The 27885-nt window shown below is 41.8% G+C and overlaps 1 protein-coding gene across 1 annotated transcript; it reads left to right on the top strand.

The window, feature by feature from the left end:
- The first annotated feature begins 9874 nt into the window (after positions 1–9874).
- On the top strand, positions 9875–27396 carry LOC121582901 (protein GOLM2). The gene is given in 10 exon segments (XM_045216309.1): positions 9875–11335; positions 21366–21420; positions 21748–21850; positions 22030–22120; positions 22357–22407; positions 22409–22466; positions 22704–22784; positions 22906–23214; positions 23827–23973; positions 25819–27396. Coding segments are annotated over 10 exon segments (1299 nt in total). The 5' UTR covers positions 9875–11008; the 3' UTR covers positions 25896–27396.
- Positions 27397–27885: the final 489 nt, after the last annotated feature.

Here is a 27885-nt window from a genome sequence, read left to right as displayed (position 1 = left end):
TAAAATATGACTTTCTATGTTGTAGTCGACCTCCTTCTTTCAACAATGGTATATCATTTGAACATAACATACTTTTTTAGGAGGCGCGAGAGGCACAGAAGGCCATGCTTACAGAAGATACATGACGCAACTGAATAGTTTTAAAGAATAATAAAATACTGTATCTATGTACAAAACACACAAATTGTGTAATATTTAGAAGACCTTGGCCATTGTAACTTACGAAATATAAAGAGCTTGTGGTTTTACAAACTATTCTGGATCAGCTAGGTTGACATCCAATTGGCGATAGATTTTCAGGTGAATAGAAAATGAGCATAGAAACAATATGCACATTCTCCCAACAGAAGTGTTTCCATCAAACAGACTTATTAGCGGATAAAATGCTGTGCGTGATGACGTAGTGTATATAAAATGACTTTTGCACTTAAGTTTTCATGTACTGAATAAATCAATTGAAGTTTAAAGGGATAGTTCACCCAAATTACAAAATGACATATTGGTTTCCTTACCCTGTAAGCAGTCTATGGACAAGGTATGACAGCAATCCCTGGCACTGTTTCCATATGCTAATGTTTTAAGATTAAGTCCAAATCATGAGAAATATCTAAAATTGATTGTGAACCTCAAGAAAGTCACTTATATATGTTTTGAACATTTTCTCTCATTGATCGAGACAGGTGAGTGTCATCGTGACATGCGGCACTTTGGGGTGGACCCAGCGGTGAAAGTAGATTACATTTTCTCCCGGTATGGGACTATGTGTGCACGCACCCAAAAACATTATGGTCCTAATCATAAAATTACATATAGAATCCCTATTGATTCAAAAGGATCTCTGTGGGCCTAAAATGTCAGTGTTCTCATTGAACCACATCGCATTTTGGAGAGTATAGGCTGCTATACCACCCGTTTTCAAGTCCAATCGCTAATTTTTCATGCCTCTGATATGCGGTAATGATAAATAATGGTGTAATAGCCTACAGTTTTTTTGACATTTTGTTTTAATTATTGTGATAGGCTCATGTTTTACCGGTATGGTGTACCCCCACTATTTATTTTGCTGGGACTCTGTACCGGACAGTACCACCTTACTTTCACCCCTGGATGGTCCCAACTGTCTCAATCAATGAGAGAAGATTTGAAATAGACAAAATGGCGGCGTACACATTGTTGCATTACTTCATGGAGCATAACATTTATTTATTTTAATAACGGAGCATTTTACAAATTCTAACGAACCACCTGCAACTGGACACGGACATTTTAGAAGATACACGTTTGGCTGAATCAAGAACGAAGATAGTTAATGTTGATCGAAAATTCACTGCTACGCCAAACAGTATCTATCCTGTAATGGCTAATGGAGCATCACATCAGCCCATTGCAATCTGCTAGCTACAGCATCATTCAAATTATAGCCTACTCTCGATATTTATTAGAACATTTGGATGAAGCTCATCACCGTGCATATAACCACCATAAGTTATGAAGTTATGAAGTTCATCATAACTTATTCCATCTGCCTATAAACTCTACATGCTTTTATATGTCGTGGTGTTAGTAGGCTACAACATCATCGCTTACGATATTATGGTTTTTCTATCAATATTTGTGCATAAAAGCGTTTCCATCGCAATTGTCGCATAATCTATTTCACCGACCCAAAAAATATCTGACCTTCTTCTTCTTCTTTAAATTTGTATTTTCACAGCCTCCCTATTTAATCTATTTGTCTTATCTTATCTAGCCCTGTGTTTCCGCCTACTGTTCTGGAGTGGGAATTAATTACACTTTGTGAGACAAAAAGGGATGGGACAAAGGATGGGGAAAAGGGAGAAAAACTGCCCTACCAACTATCCCTAGAGCCTTTAAAACCTCACCACTATCTGATCCTACACCAGGCCAGCAGCCTGGGAGGACGGGACACTATCGTTCAACACACTGTGTAACTCTTCTGCAGTAAAATCACTTACACCCAAGTACTTTTCTGCAGCTGCCAGCACAACATCTATTTTCTGTGATTGACGTTCCATTTCTGCGGTACAGTTGATAACGATGGCTTGGACGCTAAGAAACACACTTACTGAAGCACATGTTATTCCTATCAATCTCTACTGGCCTTATCCTACTCACAGGGATCCTCTTAGGATCCTTCGCCCTGGACCCATCTTCCTCTACTACTCTCTTCACTCCCTCAGCATATGACACCTTCTGCACTACTCTGATCCTAGCAACCTCAACATGCCTTTCTCTCACCGGACACTTCTGATCTCCAGCACTATGGGTACCCCTAGAGTTAACACACACAACTTTTTCCACCGGTACTACACATTCCTTTGTCTCATTCCCTCCTGTACACTTCTCACATCTAGGAATCTTCCTCCTACGCACTGCTGCAATATGACCATACACTTGGCACCTGAAACACTACAGCGGGTTCGGCACAAAACCTCGTACTGGATAACTGATATATCCTAACATTACTTTGTCAAGTAAAGACTCAACATCAAAACTAAAAAAAACAGACAGTGACTCTTCTATTTCACCCCACTCTCCACCGGGTCTCTGTTGCACCAAATAGCGGGCATCACAAACACTAGAAATTTAGTTTTGTCAACATTAAAGAGCCAATGAACACGCCGATTGGCACGTGTGTTTTTCTGTTGCTCATTATAAAAACAAGATTTCAGTCTTGGCGATGTGTTTCCTGACCGATTCTGCATTTGGTTAATGATGTTTGTCCCCCACGAGACACTGTAGACGCAGAAGCATGTATCACTTCCTCAAAATCCCCAGAATGAATCTAATATAACTCAAGAAATCTGTAATTATAGGTGTTTGGTGCAGTATTTCTCAAGTAAAAAAATGCGTGATGTGTTGTCTTATGTAAACAGTCAGAGCTGCTGAGCAGGTCTGTCACACTGTCTATGCTATTGGATAGAGAGCAATCACCACAGCTGCTCACCCCATGTTAGTGGGCAAATTAACATGTCAAATCAAAACCCAACCTTCATTTACCCGTTGTGATGCATGGATGTTCCAATCTCAGTTTTAGACGAGATTCACTTATGACCAAAATGATCCTATTTACACTTTGTAGTCAATTTTCACCAGGGGGGCAACTTTGGTTTTAGAAGTGGGGGGACATTTATTTTTATTAGCCTACCCGACTGCTCGGAGGCGTCCGCATGGTCCTAAAGCACGCCGATTGCCTCGTTTTGTATCACATTCCAATGATAAAACTGGGGGGGACAAAAATGTAATTTCATAATGTGGGGAGGGACATGTCCTCCCATCCTCAGTGAAAGATTTTGACACTAGAATTACTGTTTCTGGCTCATAATGATGCCACAAAGGTTGTTTCAAAGGGATTCGTTGCTTTTTAAAGGCAGTCGCTCTTTAACCACGTTTACATACTATGGAAGCAATTAGCTGCCGAAGCTCAATTAGACATGCAAATGGTCCCATTCACAGTTTTTATGCGAGTAAAGTCATACCATATAAAAAATAATAATCATGACAGCTGTGATGGAAACAGGAAGTTTCGGTACAATTTTATAAATGCAGACAGATCATTTGTTCATTGGACATGGTGGGATCTTTTTGTGTCCATAAAATGAATGATGTGGTGGAAACGCCTTTATGCAAATATTGATATAATAATAACTTGGAGTCGTAATGCCATGCAGTTTATTAGGCTACATATTAAATAAATTATGATGAACTTCACAGTGTGGTGAAAGTGCAAGGTGATGAGCTTGATGCTCCTTTCCAATAAATATCGAGGGTCTTATTCTGGTGACATGATGACTGCCATTTGACAAATCTAAAAAATCATGACAGCTGTGATGGAAACAGGAAGTTTTGAAACAATTTTAGATCATTTGTTTGTTCGACATGGTGGGATATTTTTGTGTCATTAAAATTAATTATGCGAGAAATGGCAGTGGAAACGCCTTTGCAAATATTGATATAATAACCAGTAAACTTGGAGTCACACGATGATATGCATATGTTGTGTCCTCCCACTACAACTCGGGAAAAGGGTGGTGAAAGTGCACTGTGATCTTTTTTTTTTTATGCTCCTTTATGCTCCTTTCCAATAAATATCGAGGATCTTATTCTGGTGACATGATGATCGATGCTTGAATGCCGTTTGACAAATAAAAACATTCTCCATAATAATCTCATCATGTAGACTAGCCTACCGCACATCCTATCTGCACTGTAGGCTATCTGCAAACTGTTGGCTAGAGGGCACGTGCCTAGACCAGAGTAGGCTATTTAACGCAAAAGTTTTTGTGACAAAACTATCGGTAGAGTTCAAAATGTGATGGAAACACATTGAACATTTGATTTTTATTCGGTAAATGAAAATGTAAGCGAAAAAGTACATTTTGTATGCACTACGTCATCACGCAATGATTTATTTTATATCTTCAACGTGTCCGTTTGGTGGAAACACAACTGGTGGGGAAATTCACTTTTTTAAAATGCCGATTCTAGAATATTCGGATGAAATTCTGTCGCCAATTGGTTGGAAATTTAGCTACAGTGAAATTTTACATATAAATGTGCTGTTTCCATAAGGCCTGTCGTGACTTATTTTTATGCATTCCATCCGCATGAAATGGTTGGATGGAAACAGAGAGGAAGAGGCGAAGCGAGAGGTTTCACTCTCGAAAGAATCTGTCCAAAATAAGCCCAATGCATTTCTATGGGCTTATTTTGGACCTAAGTTTATCCCATTGTTAGGGTGGAGACATGAGCATGTCGTCATTATATACAGATAATGGATGGAAACCTGGTTATTGTAGCCTACATCAACGTGACGCTATCAAGTTGCTTATTTTCTGTCAATTGCCACCCTGACACCTTCAGTGTAGTGTCTGTTCTGATTCTTGATTGGTTCTCATTCTTTGAGGTTGTAGATACAATGAGAAATTACACACACATACACACACACATACACCGGGAAGGCTCTAGCCTTTAGGGGACCCTAAGCGAGACTTGGTTGGGGGGCCCCCACCGCTCTGCAAAATATTTTAGTGGCCCCCCTCTTGACAGTGGAGAGAAAAATTTATGTTTTAAAGTTAATTTACTGCAATTCTACACATTTTGCCATAAGGCGTAGAGAAAACGCTGCAGTTTTAAAGGTCCAGTACAGTCAAAAACGTGATTTTCCTGTGTTTTATGTTCCCACACTATGAGGTTGAAATAATACTGTGGAATTGTGAACATGATAATGCCATTTTAGTGCAAGAGCTGTTTTTGTAATGACTTATGCCATGTTTATATGATATCTGAGTGACAGTGACTAACAAAATCAATGGGGTCCCCCTGGAGGTCAGGGCCCCTGGGCACGTGCACGGTCGGTATTCGGCCATGATTACTACAAGTTTAGATAGCTGGCTAGACTAAATACCAATCTAAAAATTGTTCGCTGACATGGCTAATTGAGTGACTGTCAGTGACTGACATAATAAGACAAAAATTGCTAATGCACAACCAAATTTCGAAATTTCACCTGGTGCATTCTACTATTCTTATTCTTAAAGCTGCAATATGTAACTTTTTGGGTGACTCGACCAAATTCACATAGAAATGTGAGTTATAGATCTGTCATTCACATCGAAAGCAAGACTAATAAGTGATAGATATGTTCTATGTGCGCTATTTCTATGCGTCCCATGCTTAAGTTTGGTATTTGCTTCGTTTACCTTCGGTTTTGTACACCAGCTTCAAACAGCTGAAAATCTAATATTTGTGGTTACTGAAAAGATATTGCACAGCGAGATCAGAAATGTCCTGTGCGTGAGAGGCAGGATGAGGTTTCCAGGGTTAGAGTAGTACAGAAGTTGTCATATGCTGAGGCAGTGAAGAAAGTAGAGGAATATGGGTCAAGGGGAGGGATGCTGAGAGGAGTGGTGTGAGTAGTAGATCTATACCAGTACAGAGGTATAGGCCAACAAGTGATATATGTTTCAGTAAGATTGGATTTTTAGCATTTATAGCAATGGTTATCAACTGTACTGCAGGGATGAAATGTAAGTCGCAGAAAATTGAGGTTGTGGGGGCAGCTGCAGAGAGGTATTTGGGTGTGCGAGACTTAACATCAGAAGAGTTACAGGCTGTGTTAAGTGGTGGTGTCCCATCTTTTCATGTTGTTGGCCTGAGGTAGGACTAAATAGATTTAAATAGTGGAGTAGAGTGGTGTTATTATTATTGTGAGTGTAGTGTTAGATGGTAGGGTATTTGTTTATTTATTTTTTCAAGCAAAGTATAAGGGAGTTGTACTCAAGTCTAGTAAGTGGCGGTAATGCAACATTTATTGGATGCCAACCGCCGTTAAACCTAATCGAAGAAGAAGAAGATACAGTGCCTTGCAAAAGTATTCATCCCCCATGGCATTTTTCCTATTTTGTTGCATTACAACCTGTAATTTAAATCGATTTTTATTTGGATTTCATGTAATGGACATACACAAAATAGTCCAAATTGGTGAAGTGAAATGAAATAAATAACGGAAAAGTGGTGCGTGCATACTGTATGTATTCACCCCCTTTGCTATGAAGCCCCTAAATAAGATCTGGTGCAACCAATTACCTTCAGAGGTCACATAATTAATTAAATAAAGTCCACCTGTGTGCAATCTAAGTGTCACATGATCTGTCACATGATCTCAGTATATACCTGTTCTGAAAGGCTCCAGAGTGCAACAACACTAAGCAAGGGTCACCACCAAGCAAGTGGCACCATGAAGACCAAGGAGCTCTCCAAACAGGTCAGGGACAAAGTTGTGGAAATTTACAGATCAGGGTTGGGTTATAAAAAAAGATCAGAAACTTTGAACATCCCACGGAGCACCATTAAATACATTATTAAAAAATTGAAAGAATATGGCACCACAACAAACCTGCCAAGATAGGGCCACCCACCAAAACTCACGGACCAGGCAAGGAGGGCATTAATCAGAGAGGCAACAAAGAGACCAAAGATAACCCTGAAGGTGCTGCAAAGCTACACAGCGGAGATTGGATTTTCTGTCTATAGGAACACTTTAAGCCATACACTCCACAGAGCTGGGCTTTATGGAAGAGTGGCTAGAAAAAAGCCATTGCTTAAAGAAAAAAATAAGCAAACACGTTTGGTGTTCGCCAAAAGCCATGTGGGAGACTCCTCAAACATATGGAAGAAGGTACTCTGGTCAGATGAGACTAAAATTGAGCTTTTTGGCCATCAAGGAAAACACCTCTCATCACCCCAGAACATCATCCCCACAGTGAAGCATGGTGGTGGCAGCATCATGCTGTGGGGATGTTTTTCATCGGCAGGTACTGGGAAACTGGTCAGAATTGAAGGAATGATGGATGGCGCTAAATACAGGGAAATTCTTGAGGGAAACCTGTCTCAGTCTTCCAGAGATTTGAGACTGGATTTGAGACTGAATAGTTATGCACGCTCAAGTTTTCTGTTTTTTTTGGTCTTATTTCTTGTTTGTTTCACAATAAAAAACATTTTGCATCTTCAAAGTGGTAGGCATGTTGTGTAAATCAAATGATACAAACCCCCAAAAAATCAATTTTAATTCCAGGTTGTAAGGCAACAAAAAAGGAAAAATGCCAAGGGGGGTGAATACTTTCGCAAGCCACTGTATTGCACAGCGGTTTAGAAGGTACAATGATTCGCTACACAAGACATTGATTGTTTTGTCACATAAACTGAAATTAGGCAAACTATTAGAATTTTAGCAACCAGGAAATGGCGGAGTGATTTCTGCGTATTGCACCTTTAATAGTAAGTTGAGACCCTAACTGAGTTTAAAAAATATATATATATATATATATATATATATATATATATATATATATATATATATATATATATATATATGTGTATATACACTACTGGTCAAAAGTTTTAGAACACCTACTCATTCAAGGGTTTTTCATTATTTTTACTATTTTCTACATTGTAGAATAATAGTGAAGACATCAAAACTATGAAATAACACATATGGAATCATGTAGTAACCAAAAAAGTGTTAAACAAATCAAAATATATTTTATATTTGAGATTCTTCAAATAGCCACTCTTTACCTTGATGACAGCTTTGCACACTCTTGGCATTCTCTCAACCAGCTTCATGAGGTAGTCATCTGGAATGCATTTCAATTAACAGGTGTGCTTTCTTAAAAGTTAATATGTGGAATGTCTTTCCTTCTTAATGTGTTTGAGCCAATCAGTTGTGTTGTGACAAGGTAGGGGGGGGGGTATACAGAAGATAACCCTATTTGGTAAAAGACCAAGTCCATATTATGTCAAGAACAGCTCAAATAAGCAAAGAGAAACGACAGTCCATCATTACTTTAAGACATGAAGGTCAGTCAATACAGAACATTTCAATAACTTTTCAAGTTTCTTTAAGTGCAGTCGCAAAAACCATCAAGCGCTATGATTAAACTGGCTCTCATGAGGACCACCACAGGAATGGAAGACCCAGAGTTACCTCTGCTGCATAGGATAAGTTCATTAGAGTTACCAGCCTCAGAAATTGCAGCCCAAATAAATGCTTCACAGAGTTCAAGTAACAGACACATCTCAACATCAACTGTTCAGAGGAGACTGTGTGAATCAGGCCTTCATGGTCGAATTGCTGCAAAGAAACCACTATTAAAGGACACCAATAATAAGAAGAGACTTGCTTGGGCCAACAAACATGAGAAATGGACATTAGGCCAGTGGAAATTTGTCCTTTGGTCTGGAGTCCAAATTAGAGATTTTTGGTTCCAACCACCTTGTCTCTGTGAGATGCGATGTGGGTGAACGGATAATCTCAGCATGTGTAGTTCCCACCGTAAAGCATGGAGGAGGAGGTGTTATGGTTTGGGTTGCTTTGCTGGTGACACTGTCTGTGATTTCTTTTGAATTCAAGGCACACTTAACCAGCATGGCTACCACAGCATTCTGCAGCGATATGCCATCCCATCTGGTTTGGGCTTAGTGGGACTATCATTTGTTTTTCAACAGGACAATGACCCAACACAACACCAGGCTGTGTAAGGGCTATTTTACCAAGGAGGAGAGTGATGGAGTGCTGCATCAGATGACCTGGCCTCCACAATCACCGACCTCAACCAAATTGAGATGGTTTGGGATGAGTTGGAAGGCAGAGTGAAGGAAAAGTAGCCAACAAGTGCTCAGCATATGTGGGAACTCATTCAAGACTGTTGGAAAAGCATTCCAGGTGAAGCTGGTTGAGAAAATGCCAAAAGTGTGCAAAGCTGTCATCAAGGCAAAGGGTGGCTGTTTGAAGAATCTCAAATATAAAATATATTTTGATCTGTTTAACACTTTTTTTGGTTACGACATGATTCCATATATATAATTTCATAGTTTTGAGTCTTCCCTATTATTCTACAATGTAGAAAATAGTACAAATAAGAAAAACCCTTGAATGAGTAGGCGTTCTAAAACTTTTGACCGGTAGTGTATATATAAATAATAAGACTAATTGGTTGGTGCCCCTTAAGCGACCACTTATTTCACTTATGCCTGGAACCGGCCCTGCACACAGACACACACACGTTTCCACCCGAGTCAGACACCAACATTTTTGGTAAATTTGACTTGATGATCCTGAATCATATCATATTTCTGTCCACTGTGTGGTGCCTTGCCTACGAACACGGAACTTCAGCGCATTAGACATCCGAAACCAGCCCCCCATGATCTTTATAAACCCTGCCTATGTCATTTTTCTGTCATCCAATGTGCTTCCAAACTTGCAAAAGGTATCCAATAGAATGTGGTCTTTATTGCAAGACGTATGTCATGATTGGATAATTGTACTGTCACTTTAACCCAACCATGCACCTTGCACGCCTTGGCAACGCTTCAGAAATCAATGGTTTGATAAACTAGCTTTTTCTACATTAGCTAGTCGTTTGTCAATGTAACGTTAACTGTCTAACCTTTATAACGATATAGCTAACCACTGTATTCAACGTCGCTTGCGTTTGGCGTCCACGAGTCAAGAGGCACCAACAACAGACGATATGCCAGCCAAGCAAGGTGGAAGTAGCTAAAGTAACCATATCAACAGACAAGACAGTCTCGAAGCTGGGGACAGGGGTAAAACAAAACTGAAAGGATTAGGAATCTGACAGCAAACTAGCCAGCTAGTAAGCGACATTGTTATCTATCGGTAAAATAAGCGTTTACCACGTGTTAACTTATTTCAATGAGTCTAGTAGCTAGCTACAAAGAGAACGTATTGCTACCCTATTGCTATCTCGCGTAGTAGCTCCTAGGATTAGCAGTTAACGCGTAGCGACTTCGTTGAATTGCATTGGATAGCGCTAGAAAGGTTAGCTAGCTAGCTAGATTAACGTTTGAATACAGTATTTTCTATATACCTAATTAAAATGCATAATCAAGATGTATCATGAGGGTGACAATAGTTGTTTTCAATTGTGTCTGACTAGCTCGTTCAGTGCAAGCAGCTAGCCAAACCAGTTTGGTAAATCTGTGTTAGCGCAATCAGGATGCTAAAGTGTTAGCTAGCAACTGTAGGTTTACGATTTGGTGGATAAATACAGTTTTTCTAGCTGTCTTGAAACGATTCACGGCCCACCAGAATCGTTCAGATAATTTGACTCTGGACTCGTTAGATAGTTAAATAATTTGGCACTTGCATGCTTGGCTAGTGTTTGTCCACGTTTGCTATTGCATTTAGGCCACGTCGCTGACAGTGTCATTGGACGAATGCAAACAAGAAAGGCGACAACTGTGCGGAAGAGGGAAGGCGCGTGAATAACTATTCCCCACACTCCCTGCAGCTAACTAATGCAATTAACTCGATTGGGGTTTGATACAAATGCTTTCTTTATTGACTATGTCAGTGGCTGTATGTTTGCCGTAATTGAACGGCATGTCAGCTACCCAATTTGTTTACCAGTGGAAGTATAGGCTTTTCTAGATCAATTATAGAACACATTCTGAAATGGTTGGCTTTGGCGCAAACCGACGGGGAGGCCGTCTGCCGTCCTTCATCCTGATCGCATTGATGGTGATCATTGCCATACTGTCTTTCAACTACTGGACTGTGTCCAACAAGCAAGGGCGCCTATTGGACGAGTTGGCTGAGGTGCAGACACAGGTGAAGCGGACCGACGCGGCGCGCAGTCGACTGGAGAAGCGCAACTCTGAGTTGATGGTGCAGGTAGACACGCACAGGAAACAGATCGATCAGAAGGAAGGAGATAACAGCATGCTGGAGGGCAAGCTGCACACTCGTGAAGCACTCATCAAAAAGTGTACAGATGAAAAGGTGGGTAGGACTAGATCACTTCATCCATCTGTAGTAACTATGCTTCCTAGTTCATGCAGATCTCAGGCATATTAACTAACTGTGCCAGAGGTTTGACAGGTGGAAAACAGCCTTGCACCTGCATCCTATTGTTGTATTACAGTAGAGGGCAAAACCTAGTGTCACCTACCAACATGGGTAAAGACTGAGCAGTCTCCAGCAATGTTTTGAATGCCCAAAACACACACGCAAGCAAGCCAAAGTTGAAAGTGGGTTGTCCCAGTGCATTGTCGTTATCTAAGCCTCAGAGATGAGTTTGAGGTACACGTCAGTACAACCTAAGTGACACCTTTTTTATCTACTTCCTAATTCAATGAATGAGTCTTGATGTCATTTTTAAATTTAGGTTAAACTCATAAAATAACCACTTAAACTAAAATATTGTTTATCTACTTCAGCTGTGATAGCCATCAGATCCTTTGAATCTCAAAGGTGATTTCAAAGCCATATCGTGTAACAGCTAAACTCATTTTTCCCATCACAATAGCACCTGCTAACCTGGCATTGCATTGCAGTTTGCACATTGTTTATTGGTGTGTATTTGTGCTCTTATATTAGTCATTTGACAGGAGGTATAGTCTCCCTCCCTGCAGACATGGGGGTTATTAGTCCCAGCTGGGGCCCCTCTGCAAGGGCCTGTCTGTGTGCCCAGTGCTGGGGACCAGCCTCTTTTTACCCTTACTACATTGTCTGCCCCCCCTCTTGTCCCAACCGCCTCAATGTATGCTTATGTGCCGCATCAGATTGCATAGGAGGTGTGGCAGAACAGCTGAAGGGGAGGGCCTACCTTTCATTAGCATTATGCCGTACCCACACGGATGTTTGCTCTTCGGATTGTGTGGGCTAGCCATGCCCAAACCGGATTGTATATTTTAATTACAGCTCATCTCCTGAATGTTAATGGTGTCCAACAGTGCAAATCTTCTGTTCAACATGAGGGATGGTGTAGTGTAATACCAATCCCAGATTTTCCCCAGCGTTAATCTGCTCGTTGTCCTGTATCAGGATCTTATTTTCTGATGTTACCAGTGATAGGGTTGGGCGATGTCAACCTTAGTCCTATTGTGATTATGTACCCATAAAACACACCCCTATTGTACCCTCCATAAAAAAAAACAAAAAAAACGACAGTTGGCCTATAGTGTGAAATTGAATGCAACTGGACGAATCATGACGAAAGATGATTTTTAAAAGCCTGGACAGAGGCTAAGTGCAGGCAATGGCAAATATTTTCTAATATTCCTTTCTGGTGGAGGAGCAGAACAGGTTTGTTTGTGTGTGTGTGTCAGTGTGGCGCACACATGATAGAGCAGTGACTGTCTGAGGAAATGGCTGTCTTACCATAGTGCGCTAGGTTATAGGCCTACATCATGGGCTGGATAGAAGCAGTCTTTCCCCTCATTAAATAATAGAAAAATGAACTAGATGGACATTCTCCATGAAGGAAAATTGGTGGGACTTTAACTCTTTACAAGTGTCTTTGTAGTAGGGGAAGAAGTTTTAAATGTTTTACTAAAACCAAGCAGTTAAATATATTCAAAGTTACATTTAGTAAAATAATTGGTCTGATTGCTTTGACTACACTATCAACTTTATTAGTTTGGGTTGTGGGGCAGTTACAGTGGGGAGAACAAGTATTTGATACACTGCCGATTTTGCAGGTTTTCCTACTTACAAAGCATGTAGAGGTCTGTAGTTTTTGTCATAGGTACACTTCAACTGTGAGAGACTGAATTTTAAAAAGAAATCCAGAAAATCATATTGTATGATTTTTAAGTAATTAATTTGCATTTTATTGCATGACATAAGTATTTGATACATCAGAAAAGCAGAACTTAATATTTGGTACAGAAACCTTTGTTTGCAATTACAGAGATCATACGTTTCCTGTAGGTCTTGACCAGGTTTGCACACACTGCAGCAGGGATTTTGGCCCACTCCTCCATACAGACCTTCAGGTTTCGGGGCTGTCGCTGGGCAATACGGACTTTCAGCTCCCTCCAAAGATTTTCTATTGGGTTCAGGTCTGGAGACTGGCTAGGCCACTCCAGGATCTTGAGATGCTTCTTATGGAGCCACTCCTTAGTTGCCCTGGCTATGTGTTTCTGGTCGTTGTCATGCTGGAAGACCCAGCCACGACCCATCTTCAATGCTCTTACTGAGGGAAGGAGGTTGTTGGCCAAGATCTCACGATACATGGCCCCATCCATCCTCCCCTCAATACGGTGCAGTCCTCCTGTCCCCTTTGCAGAAAAGCATCCCCAAAGAATGATGTTTCCACCTCCATGCTTCATGGTTGGGATGGTGTTCTTGGGGTTGTACTCATCCTTCTTCTTCCTCCAGACACGGCGAGTGGAGTTTAGACCAAAAAGCTCTATTTTTGTCTCATCAGACCACATGACCTTCTCCCATTCCTCCTCTGGATCATCCAGATGGTCATTGGCAAACTTCAGACGGGCCTGGACATGTGCTGGCTTGAGCAGGGGGACCTTGCGTGAGCTGCAGGATTTTAATCCATGACGGCGTAGTGTGTTACTAATGGTTTTCTTTGAGACTGTGGTCCCAGCTCTCTTCAGGTCATTGACCAGGTCCTGCCGTGTAGTTCTGGGCTGATCCCTCACCTTCCTCATGATCATTGATGCCGCACGAGGTGAGATCTTGCATGGAGCCCCAGACCGAGGGTGATTGACCGTCATCTTGAACTTCTTCCATTTTCTAATAATTGCGCCAACAGTTGTTGCCTTCTCACCAAGCTGCTTGCCTATTGTCCTGTAGCCCATCCCAGCCTTGTGCAGGTCTACAATTTTATCCCTGATGTCCTTACACAGCTCTCTGGTCTTGGCCATTGTGGAGAGGTTGGAGTCTGTTTGATTGAGTGTGTGGCAGGTGTCTTTTATACAGGTAACGAGTTCAAACAGGTGCAGTTAATACAGGTAATAGGTGGAGAACAGGAGGGCTTCTTAAAGAAAAACTAACAGGTCTGTGAGAGCCGGAATTCTTACTGGTTGGTAAGTGATCAAATACTTATGTCATGCAATAAAATGCAAATTAATTACTTAAAAATCATACAACGTGATTTTCTGGATTTTTTTTAAATTGCAGACCTCTACATGCTTAGTAAGTAGGAAAACCTGCCAATTTTGCAGGTTATCAAATACTTGTTCTCCCCACTGTAGATCACATTTTATCACAAATAACTACACTCAGACTAGCCTACTACACTGTTATCCACTCTCTTACTACAATACCACAGTGTATATGCAAACTGTAATAATAGAGTACAGAAGACATAGAAATATGAGTTATAGATTTGTCATTAAAAGCAAGTTTAAGAAGCGGTAGATCGGTTCTATGTGCACTATTTCTATGCTTCCCGTTCTTTAGTTTTTGGCGTCTTTACTTTCAGTTTTGTACACCAGCTGAAAATACAATATTTTTGGTTATGAAAAATATATTTCACAGTGGTTTAGATGGTACAATGATTCTCTACACTATACTGGCTTATTTTGTGATTGGTTGTAATTATTGCTGTTTTGATTTCAGATTTGAATATCAGAGAAGTAGACCAAGGTGTCATACCCTTTTAATTTTTTATCTATGATGCGTTGTTGGGGAAAGTGGTCAAGGTAGCTGATTTGTGTTAAAAGTCACATTTGCTCATTTGGTGTTTCTCAAAATGCATACCACCGTGCTCCGAGTACGGGAGGGTCGGAGTATGAGTCCAAATCAATGTATGCGACAGAGGGCACTTCTCGAACGCGTACTCTGTTTGCACATATTTTGAAGCATGCGTCGACGCAAGCTTCAATATAAAGTATGCACAGAAATGTGATGCAACCACGTAAAAAGTGGCGGTCATTATTTGAGCTGAAGCGAGAGAAAATACACTCCGACTTCGGAATGAAATGTTGCTTATTCACATCTTATATGTTGCCTGACTATGTTTTATCTTGATACGTTAATAAATACATGCTGTGTTAATTTTGGTATGTTTACTTGCCTACAATACCCACTGTAGTGTGCATAGATTGCAAGCCCATAGTAAGTAAATAGGGCTAACTGGCTAGCTACTACTGTTAGCTAGCCAGATAGTCACTAATAATTGTTAGCTAGCTAGCTACCTACAAAGATTTGACATCTACCTTGCATAACATTTGAGGTCATTTTTGCCTGTTGAACTAGCTGGCTAGTAAAACGTTTGCTTTGTGTATATCTTGTTTCGTTTCTATTGTTGCCATTGTCCTGGCTGGAAGAAGGTTCAGTGGAGGTGCAGCGTAAGGTAATAAAGTACTGCGAGTGCTTCTCAAATGTAATGTTTTATGCGTTCTCCACACTCGTCCTCACAATAATGTACTCAAGAGAACGTCCTCAGAGAATGCACTCGGCGCTTGAGAGTGTGGAGCGCGGTAGCATGCATATTGAGAAACATCAATTTTCTCATGCTTAGACTGTGCTCCCCCATTGTTATAATTTGAAAGTTCTGAAAAGTTCCATGGCAGTTAATTCAACAGTGGAAAGTTGGCTAAATTAGTTTGTTACTAAAACGGCTGTACTATAGGTAGTAGATATTTCTGTTCTTATTTCCAGATTTGAATAGTAGAGGAAGATTTCATACCCTCTAACTTTTTGTCTGTTGTTCGGAAAGTGGTCAAATTGACAAAAATGTATACAACAAGTTATTGATGTGGATACTAAAACAGCTGTATCGTTAGATATGTACAATATATTTTTGTTCTGATTCCATATTTGAATAGCAGAGAGGTTGATCAAGATGTCATATCCTATAACATTTTGTCTAACTTGTTGGGAAAGTGGTCAAAGTAGCTGATTTGTGTCAAAAGTTACATTGTTTACAGTGAATGTGAAGTAATGATATCACAATGGGGTGCTTTAGCCCATACAATGACTTCAGAAAATATTCACACCTGTTGACTTTTTCCACATTTTGTTATAATGTGGGATTAAAATGGATTTAATTATTATTTTTTGTTAACGATCTACACAAAATACTCTGTCAAAGTGGAAGAAAAATTCTAACATTTGTAGAACATTAATGAAAAATAAAAGTATCTTTATTAGATAACTATTCAACCCCCTGAGTCAATACATGTTAGAATCACCTTTGGCAGTGACTACAGCAGTGAGTCTTTCTGGGTAAGTCTCTAAGAGCTTTGCACACCTGGATTGTACTATATTTGCCCATTTAAAACATTACAAAATACAACAAATATATATTCTTCAAGCTCTGTCAAGTTGGTTGTTGATCATTGCTGGACAGCCATTTTCAAGTCTATTCAGTTTATTTTTATACAAAAAAAACTCCCTAGTCGTTGCCGATGACAAACATACCCATAACATGATGCAGCCACCACCATGCTTGAAAATATGAAGTGGCACTCGGTGATGTGTTGGATTTGACCCAAACATAATGCTTTGTATTCTGTACATAAAGTTAATTTCTTTGCCACATTTTTTTAGCAGTTTTACTTTAGTTTTGGAATATTTTTATTCTGTACAGGCTTCCTTCTTTTCACTCTGTCATTTAGGTAAGTATTGTGGAGTAACTACAATGTTGATGATCCATCCTCAGTTTTCTGCAATCACAGCCATTAAACTCTAACAGTTTTTTAAAGCATTTAGAAGCATTTCACTACACCTGCAATAACATGTGTATGTGACCAATAACATTTGATTTGAAGTCACCATTGGCCTCATGGTGAAATCTCTGAGCGGTTTCCTTCCTCTCCGGCAACTGAGTTAGGAAGGATGCCTGTATCTTTGTAGTGACTGAGTGTATTGATACACCATCCAAAGTGTAATTAATCACTTCACCATGCTCAAAGGGATATTCAATGTCTGCTTTATTTGTATTTTTTACCCATCTACCAATGGGTGCCCTTCTTTGAATCTGTTTTGAAATTCACTACTCGACTGAGGGACCTTACAATTATCTGTATGTGTGGGGTACATGGATGAGGTAGTTATTCCAAAATCATGCCTGGGGCGGCAGGTAGCTTAGTGGTTAAGAGCGTTGTGCTAGTAACCGAAAGGTTGCTGGTTCTAATCCCCGAGCCGACTAGGTGAAAAATCTGTCTGTGCCCTTGAGCAAGGCACTTAACCCTAATTGCGCCTAGAAGTCGCTCTGGATAAGAGCGTCTGCTAAATGACAAAAAAATAAAATAATAGTGTACATGCCAGTTATTATGTGACTTGTGAGCACATTTTTACTCCTGAATTTAGTTAGGCTTGCCATAACAAAGGGGTTGAAATCTTATTGACTCAAGACATTTCAGCTTTTCATTTTTTATTTAAAAAAATGTCTAGAAACTGTCCACTGACATGGGGTATTGTGTGTAGGCCAGTGACACACAATCTCAATTTAATCCATTTAAAAATCAGGCTGTAACACAACAAAAGGTGGAAAAAGTCAACGGGTGTGAATACTTTCTGAAGGCACTGTAACATATTTATTGAAATAGGCAAATATTGTCTCATTCACATTTTTATTAACCTCCACTGTTGTAGCTCAGCGCATAAGAATTTCACTGTACCCTGTGGTTACATCAGCGACCCTGTGCATGTGACTAATAGACTATCTAGGCTAAACTCTCACATCATGTCGTCGCCATCGACGATGGTTGTCAATCGTCGTCGATAGACGATGCTATCGTAATATCGCCCAACCCTAACCAGCATCCTGTTCTACTCTGTTCCTCCTGTGCAGGTGTTCCACTCCACTACCAAGGACAGGGGTGTGTTAGTAACTGTCAGTCACACACCATATCAGGAATGGGATTTGAGTTGTGGTGGTAGTAGTAATCAAGGTGTATTAGCATAGCCTAGTTATGCCAATAGTCCTCTCCTAGTACTGCTGAAAGGGCTGAAGGATAGAGAAGCAACACAATGTAAAAGTCTTTGAGGTGCTTTGCTTTAATGTTTCTGTCTCCACATCCGCAGTGTGCTTTGTGGGTGCCTAGAAAGAGCACTGTTATTTTCCACACAGCAGATTTGGTGGAGAGACTGAACCACTCAGTGTCTCTTTTCAGGGAAGGTGACAGCATGAAGCTTTTATCTCCACAATGGCTGACATTGATGCTGTAATTACTGACACTCCTCTTCTGTGCATTCTGTCTCATTAAAGTCCTGAGCCCCTCTTTCTCTCTCTCTCTCTCTCTCTGTGGATTTGATTCAAGCCCTTTGTTCTCCCTGGAGAATCCACCCGTGTGATTTGATTGGTGGCTAGTGGCTACTGATGGAGACGTGAATCTCATTTGTGGGGAGGTGTTTGTCTGTGGGACAGTCATATAGGGGTGCCCGAATGGATACTATTCCCTCCTTAGCCTATAAAGAACGGTTTCTTTACTCATTGAGCGGTTCCTTCGCTTTCACTCCCTTCAATGAACAAACAGGACCACATAAATAAGGAATATCAGACATGATGGCAGCCTAACACACTGTTTAGTGACTGGGCCAATGGAGCTATCAGAGAGAGAATCTGCTTTGGGAGAGACTAGTATTGGATTGCATGTATGGGACAGGCAAATAAAGTAGTGATCTCTTTTGACCTGTGGTTACTTCCACCTTGAAAGGGTAATCCCAGCCAGCAAGGCATCCCCTTGGTGTCTGCACCATGCTCAAATCGATTTGGTTTCTCCGGGCTGGGTTTGACGCTTACTTTTGTCTTAGTTTATTTCATGCATTGATGGTGTAGAATACAGTAGGTGTATGAAGCTCCTAGGTTTGATGGTCCTATGCTTGTGGTTTTCGCAGTTAATCTCCTGTCCTTACACTGATGACAGTTTTGCTCATTCTGACTGGTTATATGTTTGGCTGGTCTTTAGAGACATAGTCAGACCCCAGATAAGGGAGATGGTATAATTGAGTGGAAGGCAGAAAGGGGCCTGTCTGGATCAGTCAGGGGCTCAGGAGGACAGAACTCTCTCGTCTGACAGATTCTCACTCCGTCTGCCATCTGTGGTCTCTCAGCCACTGACCTGAGTGGACATATATGGCCTGTGTTGGATTTTGGACAGCTTGAGCGCTTTCAATTAGATATGGTTTGGTATATTCAAAAAGATGGGTATTGCATCTACTAATTTGTTCTACCAAGTGAATGCATTTACTTTGTACATGGTAGAGGAGAGGATACCAAGTATATTTGGCAGTGCATGTGCAGTAGCTCCCGCTGTGACTGATTGTACTGCCAATGAGGAGGGCTGCGACAATGGCTCCCTCTTTAGGTCACTGGATAACACTGGGCGCTGAGCCGTCTTTTTTATTGTGGTCAAGGTAGGGGAGGGAAATCCGGACAAAGGAAAGCAAACTGGATAAATTAGGATTTCGTCTCCTTTTGAAATAGGTGTAGCCTACATCTGGCAACGGTGTATAACCATTGCACAAATATGAAACTGAACACAGGATGTATGCATAAATTAATCTCATAATGCCTTTGTAACAAATCCACAGATACAACATGCTTGATTTATGTTGAGCACAGAACGCAAATACCTACTCTTATTTGATGTAGCCTAATGTTGCCACACACTCAGCCTCACCTCTTTTACGGTGTTATATTATGTTCAATACAAAGGTAACTGTATACATGAATAGATGTTAATACAGCTCAGGTGTTGGTGTGGCCACGTAGGCTAATGTCTGTCAAACTTGCGCATATGGACACAGAAATGTGCAGACACCAGACATGTAGACACTTCACGTTCTCTGTCCCTCTAAGCATGCACAAATAGAGCCCTGGGGATGGCCTTCCATCCTCCTCTGTTTCTCTCCCAGCTGCATTTCACATTCACCTCCTCCCCTCAGTCCCCTGAGATCAATACTTGCACCCCTCCTGCTGCTCCTGAAATCTACCTCAAAGCCACAGCCGCTCTCCTCTCGTTGAGGCAACAAAAACACTTGCAATTGAATTTTGTCTTTGTACATGTATGAAAAGAAGTGGAATAACTCCTTAGGCGGTCAGTGTGTCATGTGTAATGGGTCAATAGCACATTGTTCTGACTATAAGCTGGTTTCACTCTAAGCGGTCTGGGGATGTAATAGGAATTTCCAGGTGAACAAAAGAGCAGTCACAGAAAGTCAATCGCAAATCAATTCTGTTTTACAAGTTGCAACAGGGAGACACCTCCAACACAGAAGCAGAGAAAATGTCTAACTGGTCTTCTCTGAGAAGGCCCTTATATTCTAAACAGCAGACAATGGTTCTGTAAACCCGAGAGGCTATTGGGAAGTCAAAACAAAAGGCATGGACTTTGTAAGTTGCTACAGAATCAGTGTTTCACAGAATACAATCGCAATCACTGTGTCCTTGTATCTCCAGTCTGGCGTCAATCACTATCAACAGATATGTTTAACCCATAACATACAGCATCCAGTTTAGTGACATCAACCCAAGTGTCACAAACAGAACACTAGAAACCATTTCTGTATTACAGAAAGGGAAAACGTATAAAAATGCTAAACATTGTTAATCACTCTAAACTGAATGTGAACTTTATTCATCTTAAATATTCCTATTACAGTGAGCCATAGATGTGTTCAGCTTAGATAGGTCTCCCTCTCTCCCGCCATCAGGCTTCATTATGAAGGGGAGAGGAGATCTAATGAAAGCTGCTGCTCTGTGGTCTGTTCTGACTGCCTCAGCCTGGCTGTCCCTAGGATCTCTCTTCCATCTAATCTGACTCTATCTGGCTGCAGATGGTCTTCTAGTCACTCGGCTGGTCAGACACAATGAATCAGATGGAGCATTTTGCAAGCAGAGTTTTCACTCAGCAGAACCTTTATTCAGCTAGATATCTCGGTTGCTGAGCTGACATTAAAGTGCTATTGCACCTGGCCTTAGTATAAAAATGTCATCCTTCCAGTTAGGCTAGTTCAGCCACTTTATATTTCCAGTTAAACCGGTTGTATTTTGTATTACGATGATAACAAAGTGTTCTGGTGACCTTTCCTCAGACTGATGTTCTTTTCTTCCCAGATGAAGGTGCAGGGTGATGTCACAGCACAGATGTCGGAGATTGTGAGGCTGAAAGGTAAGAGCAGACACTGGCCAGCAGAGGGCACACTTCTGTTGGGGTCTTATGGCTAGCAGAAGGCAGTATGGGCTTGTATTACCATAGATGGAGCCTGGAGCAGTAACAACAGTTTGCATAATGCTGTTAGTGCTGTTAAGATGTTTTATCTCAAGTCCCAAGTGGACTCTAATGCATACAGATTTGCAATGTTGTCATTCCTAGTTTCTTTATTGAATGATTGTCCAACACTAAAGCTGTAGCCTAATATCACTGCATGGTTGAAATTGCATTTGTGCATAGAATATGAACCCTAAGGTTATATTGTGTGTTTTTGGGGGGGTGTAGAGCAGCTGAAGGAGCTGAAACAGGAGTTTATGAGGCAGGAGATCCAGCTGAGGGAGGTGAAGAAGAACAGCACCAATCTGGAGAGGAAGCTGGAGTATGAGAGGTACAGAGAATGAACTCTTTCAATAAATCTTTCATGTTCTTGCTCTAGGCTCACAAAATCACAGCAAAGTTGAGGTTATAATGACTATCGCACCAATATAGCCATTGGTGTGAATTCTAACACGAGCTTCATTGCTTTTCTCTCTGATTTGTCTAACCAATTGTTTGTGTGTATGTTAGTTTGCAGTGTGGGCGTCAAATCACACAACTAATGGACGAGTATAAAGAAGCTAAAAAGACCCTGGAGGAGGAGGCGGTGGAGCTGAGAAAGGTGAGGCCCTCTATCAGAGCACCTAGTCATGATGTCCCTACCTTTCCTTTCCCTGTAATGTAAGTGGTTGTCTACCACCCCCTGCTGGTGTTCATAGATCATACACTGTGGAATATCCTTTGTCCTGGATGTCAGCAGCTCTGCACTTAGTCATTGTGACTTTTTTGCTTACCCAGCAATAGTGATTATATTCATCCCTCTCCTCTCTGTTTCTTCTCCCTCCCCACCCTCTGCAGAGTGTGCTGGATAGCAGGAAGGTCGGAGCTGCAGAAGGAGGGACTGAGGTGGGAGACAGCAGAAGAGCACCACACTGTGGCCACACACCAACGAGACACTGACCTCAAAGGTAACATTACAACCAGCTCATATTGCCACATTCTGCCTGTGTAATATGTTTCAGAGCTAACCCACCCTCTCTCCCTCCACCCCATCCACTCTTCTCTCCCTCCACCCCATCCACTCTTCTCTCCCTACACCCCATCCACTCTTCTCTCCCTCCACCCCATCCACTCTTCTCTCCCTCCACCCCATCCACTCTTTTCTCTCCCCAATCTCTCTCTCGCCCTCCCTCCTGGCACAGAAGATTTGGGCAAGCCTGGCAATGATGCTGGCATGCCTGGTATTGAGGACAGTGAAGTGGGAAAAATAGATGATGTGCAATTTGGTGAGTATTTATTCTCTCTGGTTATTCTACTTTTGATGATGACCCTGGCAGTAAGATTTGTGTCAAATATCATTGTCAAATATCAAGTGGAACTGTCCTCCTCCCCTCTCATTGTCTCTAGCTCTGAAGAAGCCAGCCATCACCCAGAACCACATAGAGATACCTGATACTGGGTTAAGAGAGGTGGGGGCCGGTATGGGAGCAGAGGCGGGTGCAGGGGCAGGTGAGGGGGCTGGTCGAGACCTCTCTCTGGACCGGCCTGTGCTCCAGATTCAGGACAAGGTCCTAGGGTTGGGGATGGAGGGGCGAGCGGGGGCCCTCCAGCAGCAGCCCCCCCAGGCGGTGGCAGACAGACCCATCCTCTTTGACGAGGACAACAAGGCAGCCATCCAGGCAGATGAGTTCGGAGAGCAGCACAGACCGCTTAGAGGTATGTCAACTCAACTCATGCTCCACACACTACATATTTGCATTTTCAATTTACTTTATTAGTTTTGCTGCACAGAGACAAAACCACTTATTTAGAACAGTAATGCTTTAGTGGTGACATGCTATCATGTGTCTGCCATTGAGTTTGAGACTTGAGGCCATGGCCTGGGTACTGCTCTGACTGGGCTCTTAATGGCTGTGTGCAGCAGAGGCTCCGCTGCTCTTGGCCTCTCTTCAACTCCACACTAGCTGCCATAAAACGTGAGCCATGCTGGCTTCCTGTTTTTAGTTCAGATTTTTTTTCATGGAATGTTTGTGTAGAAAATGGAGGAAAAGTATTGTTGGCGCAGTGCTCTGCTCTCTGTTTGGCAACCTCTGTCTTTTTAAAGGTGATTAATCCTTTTCTCCCGGAGATTGAAAACATGCTCCTTCAAACTGTAGGCTAGCTCTCTGTGAAGGAGCACATTCAGTACTACAGGACAGAGTTCACCCTAAACCTCTCTACTGTACATTTGAAATGAAAAGCCCAAAAAGGATGACCAAATTTCTGGTGAAATATTTCTAACAGAAAAGTCATTATTGATGCTACCTCTGTTTCGCTGTCTCCTTGAAGCTCCTGACAATGTGATGAAAGCAGATGGTGTACAGAGGAAAGGGGCAGGACTGCCTCTGCCTCCTAACCCCGCCCAGGTGCCCAACCCTATAGAACCTCGGCATGCCAGAGACCCCAAGCCTGCTGAGCCCCTGCGTCACAGACAGAGTGAGTGCCTCCCAAAGGCTGGTGGGGATGGGAGGGGGGGAGACTGAGGACCTCTCAGTACACAGGAGATGTGACACATGGAGACTTATGCTGTGGTTGTGTCTTTACTCTGAAATGTAACTGCAGCGTCCCAGTAAGAAGAGGCTTCTCTCACTTGCAGATGTGTCAAGGTTACAACATAACCTTTACAATTACATAAGCTATTTTTGAACGCACTCTGCAGTCCGAGCCCTATCTAGAGTTTTCTTTCTCAAGGTTGCGTTAGGGTCTACTATAAGTGGTTGCCTTCCCTAGCTATCAGGGTTTTAACAAACCTTCCTCAACACTGCTCATAAAGTCATTCATATTAGAGGTGCTGTCGCCACAGACTGAATTGAGAGATGGCCAGATGCCATAGAGTACGCACAGTGAGAGAGGCCCCTGACTTCAAGGGTCTCAAGGGGTGTTCCTTCCTGCTGCCTGCCTGGCTTCAGCTCTGCTCCCTCCCTCCCTCCCTTCGCTGCCTACTCTCCAAACAATACCCCAACCAGCTGCCCTGCCAGCTACCCTTCTCCTTGCTTCATCTTCACACACTGCACCACACATACACACACTCATGTTTTCCTCCCAAGTTCCTTTACACTGACCTCACTTCATTGCCAATTACTTTTTTTTTCTCCCCCCAAAAAACCTTAAACATGTATACTATGCCTGCCTCCCATACCTTTACTGTCCAACCCATCACCTCCTCCTTCAGTCCATCTCATACCCTCCGTTTCTTAGTTTCATCATCCTCTCTTTCATTCACTCTCTCCCTCCTTTCTCTTCTGACTCTGTCACAATCTCTTTGCTTCCCTCCCTTCCTGATGGGGCCCTTCTCTGCCTCTACAGGCCGTTTCTTTGATGAGAACGAGTCCCCTGTAGATCCGCAGCACGGCTCTAAGCTGGCGGACTACAATGGGGACGATGGGAACGTGGGTGAGTACGAGGCGGACAAGCAGGCCGAGCTGGCCTACAATGAGGAAGAGGATGGTGATGGTGGGGAGGAAGACGTCCAAGGTGAGCCAGGCCAGGGGTCTTCAAGTCCAGCTGTATCACCATTTCTCCCTCCTCCACTCCTGCTGCCCCTGCATTAGATTGAGTACCACCAGCTCGGCCATAGCTCACAGCACCCTGAGTTACCCACCATTCCTGTCTCAGGAACATCCATAACCAACCACCCCTCAGGGTCTAAGCCTGAGGACTGTTCAGTGGATCATTTAGGCTGAGGCAAGCCTCCCATCATTGTATACCACAATAAAGCCTTACCTCTACATGTGGATAGGGCACTTCTCTCCCCTCAGTGACTTATGGTTCTGTGTGACTCCACTCCAATGTCTGCATGCCCCATCCAGCTGTGCGCTTCCCCACTGTCTGTGCTCCGCCACCTGTCTGTGCCCACTGGACATCTGTGTACACCTGCAGTAGATGAATAGATGCTGTGTTTGAGTAGTACTTGAAGTTTCAAATGCATGTGCGTTCTGGTCTTATCATTATTATACGGCTGTCATTCATTTCTCCACGACAGGTTAGATTGTGAAGTGTTTTGTGTGTTAACCTTTAATGTAAATCACGCCATTTATAACAGCTGTTGTTGTTCCTGCCATTGAAAGTGCCATTTTCGAATAGGCTACTGTGATAACAAAGTAGTGTTAAGGAATTCTATGGCCGACATGGGACAAGACTAATACATACAATATGTTGCTCTTCTATTGAGCATTCCTAATGATAATCTTTAGGGATTTCCTTTTAATCTATCTAGCAGCTGTTATTTACGGATGAGAGAGATGACTACTCCCTGATGTTCTGTCCTCAATCTCCTTTCAGATGATGAAGACCGAGACATGCAGGGAGACCGGGCAGTGGACTATGGAAAGAGACGTCAAGCCATCGACATTTTGTAAACCTTATCAACTCGCTCTAGGATCTTACTGAAATGGAGTGGGATAGCAAATTCTAGCAAAAGGGTTTATTCCTCCGCATTTTGTTTCACTGTTGCTTCGGATGTCATTCTTAGGACTGGGTTGGAATCATGAAGACGTTTTAGGTGCATCTCTTATGGCGATGGACTATTCTGAAGACACGGTACAGATTATTATTCCATGAAGCAGTTTGACCTAAAACCATGTATCATTGAATCTATAAAACAATTCATGATAATATGGTTCTGTGCAGCCGTTGACTTGCAAATAATGATTTTATAATTTATTTGGTATTAGAATTCCTTAGCGATTACAATGATATAATGTACAAGAGTGCTATACAGTGTACATTTGTAATGTTTTTTTCATGACAGATTATGAAGGCTTTTGTTTTGTTTACTACTTTGAATGAACTGTCAGCTGCAAGAATAGACTGTAGTGGTCTGAAAGAGCCAGTTTGGCCCAGAACCTCGCTGGCTTAGATGACTCTGTTGCTGACCTGGTCACCTAGACTGGCAGGCATAGCATATTGCTTGAAATGGGGAACTTTAATTTTACTTGTCTTTACCTAAAAAGGAATATGTTTCCCTTCTGATTTGGGACAGCTGTTGCTTGACAAAGAAAAAAAACCTGAAAACTGCTGCTCCGAACTGTGTCAATGAATTTGACTTTTGTTGGACTCTTGTATGGACGGCCACACTTCAAACACAGCCGCGCCAACCAACGCAGCCGCGCCAACCAACGCAGCCGCGCCAACCAACGCAGCCGCGCCAACCAACGCAGCGCTTATGCCAAGGACTTCTCATGGCTTCTTAAACCTCTTTGTTCATATTATTTCTGTCACAGACATAACACTCTAAAGTGCATGCAATCTTTATTAATCAACCTGAAGAACGTCTTGAAGCTGGATACAATACTTAGACCAGTTTAGAATTAGGAATCCTGTGGAGGACTAAAAGCTCAATGCACACCTGTCCTGCTAATAAGAATGGACTACAGTAGGCATAGATGTACATATTTGAACTGTTTCTATTTTAACTGTAGGACTCGAGACTATTCTTCCTTGAAATAATAAGCATAAAATCAGTTTTGTTTGTCTAAAAGTTGGTGATTTCATATGGAAGGTCGGCATATTGAATGTACGCTGCTGATGTTTTGGTTTTTCAAGATCATAATGTAATTAAGATATTTGGGTAGTTAATTGTTACAACTGTACAATTTAGATGCTAATGGATATAACTGTGAACCAGTCAGCCAGTCCCCAGCTAAGTTTTCCCTCAAATTCCAACGTGTTACTTATCTGCTGGGGATTATTAAAAGCTGTTGGTATCACTGATCTTGGGGGCAATTAATTTATCATTTCATACTGAAGAATAATAAATAATTCTTAAGTGGTCATTATTGATACAAGTAATTCAACAATTGTTTCCCCCTGAATTCCTTTTGATCCATGATTTATAAATAATAAAAAAATAAATTGTAACCTCTTGTGAATGTGCATGTGAACTGTACTTCACCTGAAAATGTGACTGACTGACAATGGGAAAACTGCATGTGCTTGTGGCAGGGATGCTGGCCCATGTTGACTCCAATGTTTCCCACAGTTGTGTCAAGTTGGTTGGATGTCCTTTGGGTGTTGGACCATTGTTGATACACACTGGAATCTGTTGAGCGTGAAAAATCCATCAGCGTTGCAGTTCTTGACACAAACCGGTGCGCCTGGCACCTACTACCATACCCCGTTCAAAGGCACTTAAATGTTTTGCCTTGCCCATTCACCCACTGAATGGCACACACACAATCCATGTCTCAAGGCTTAAAAATCCTTCTTTAACCTGTCTCCTCCCCTTCATCTACACTGATTGAAGTGGATTTAACAAGTGACATCAATAAGGGATCATAGCTTTCACCTGAATTCACTTGGTCAGTCTATGTCATGGAAAGAGCAGGTGTTCTTCACGTTTTGTATACT

Source organism: Coregonus clupeaformis, unplaced genomic scaffold (assembly GCF_020615455.1).
Source record: "Coregonus clupeaformis isolate EN_2021a unplaced genomic scaffold, ASM2061545v1 scaf0674, whole genome shotgun sequence".
NCBI classification, from domain to species: domain Eukaryota; kingdom Metazoa; phylum Chordata; class Actinopteri; order Salmoniformes; family Salmonidae; genus Coregonus; species Coregonus clupeaformis.
This window is presented reverse-complemented; position numbering and strand designations above follow the sequence as displayed.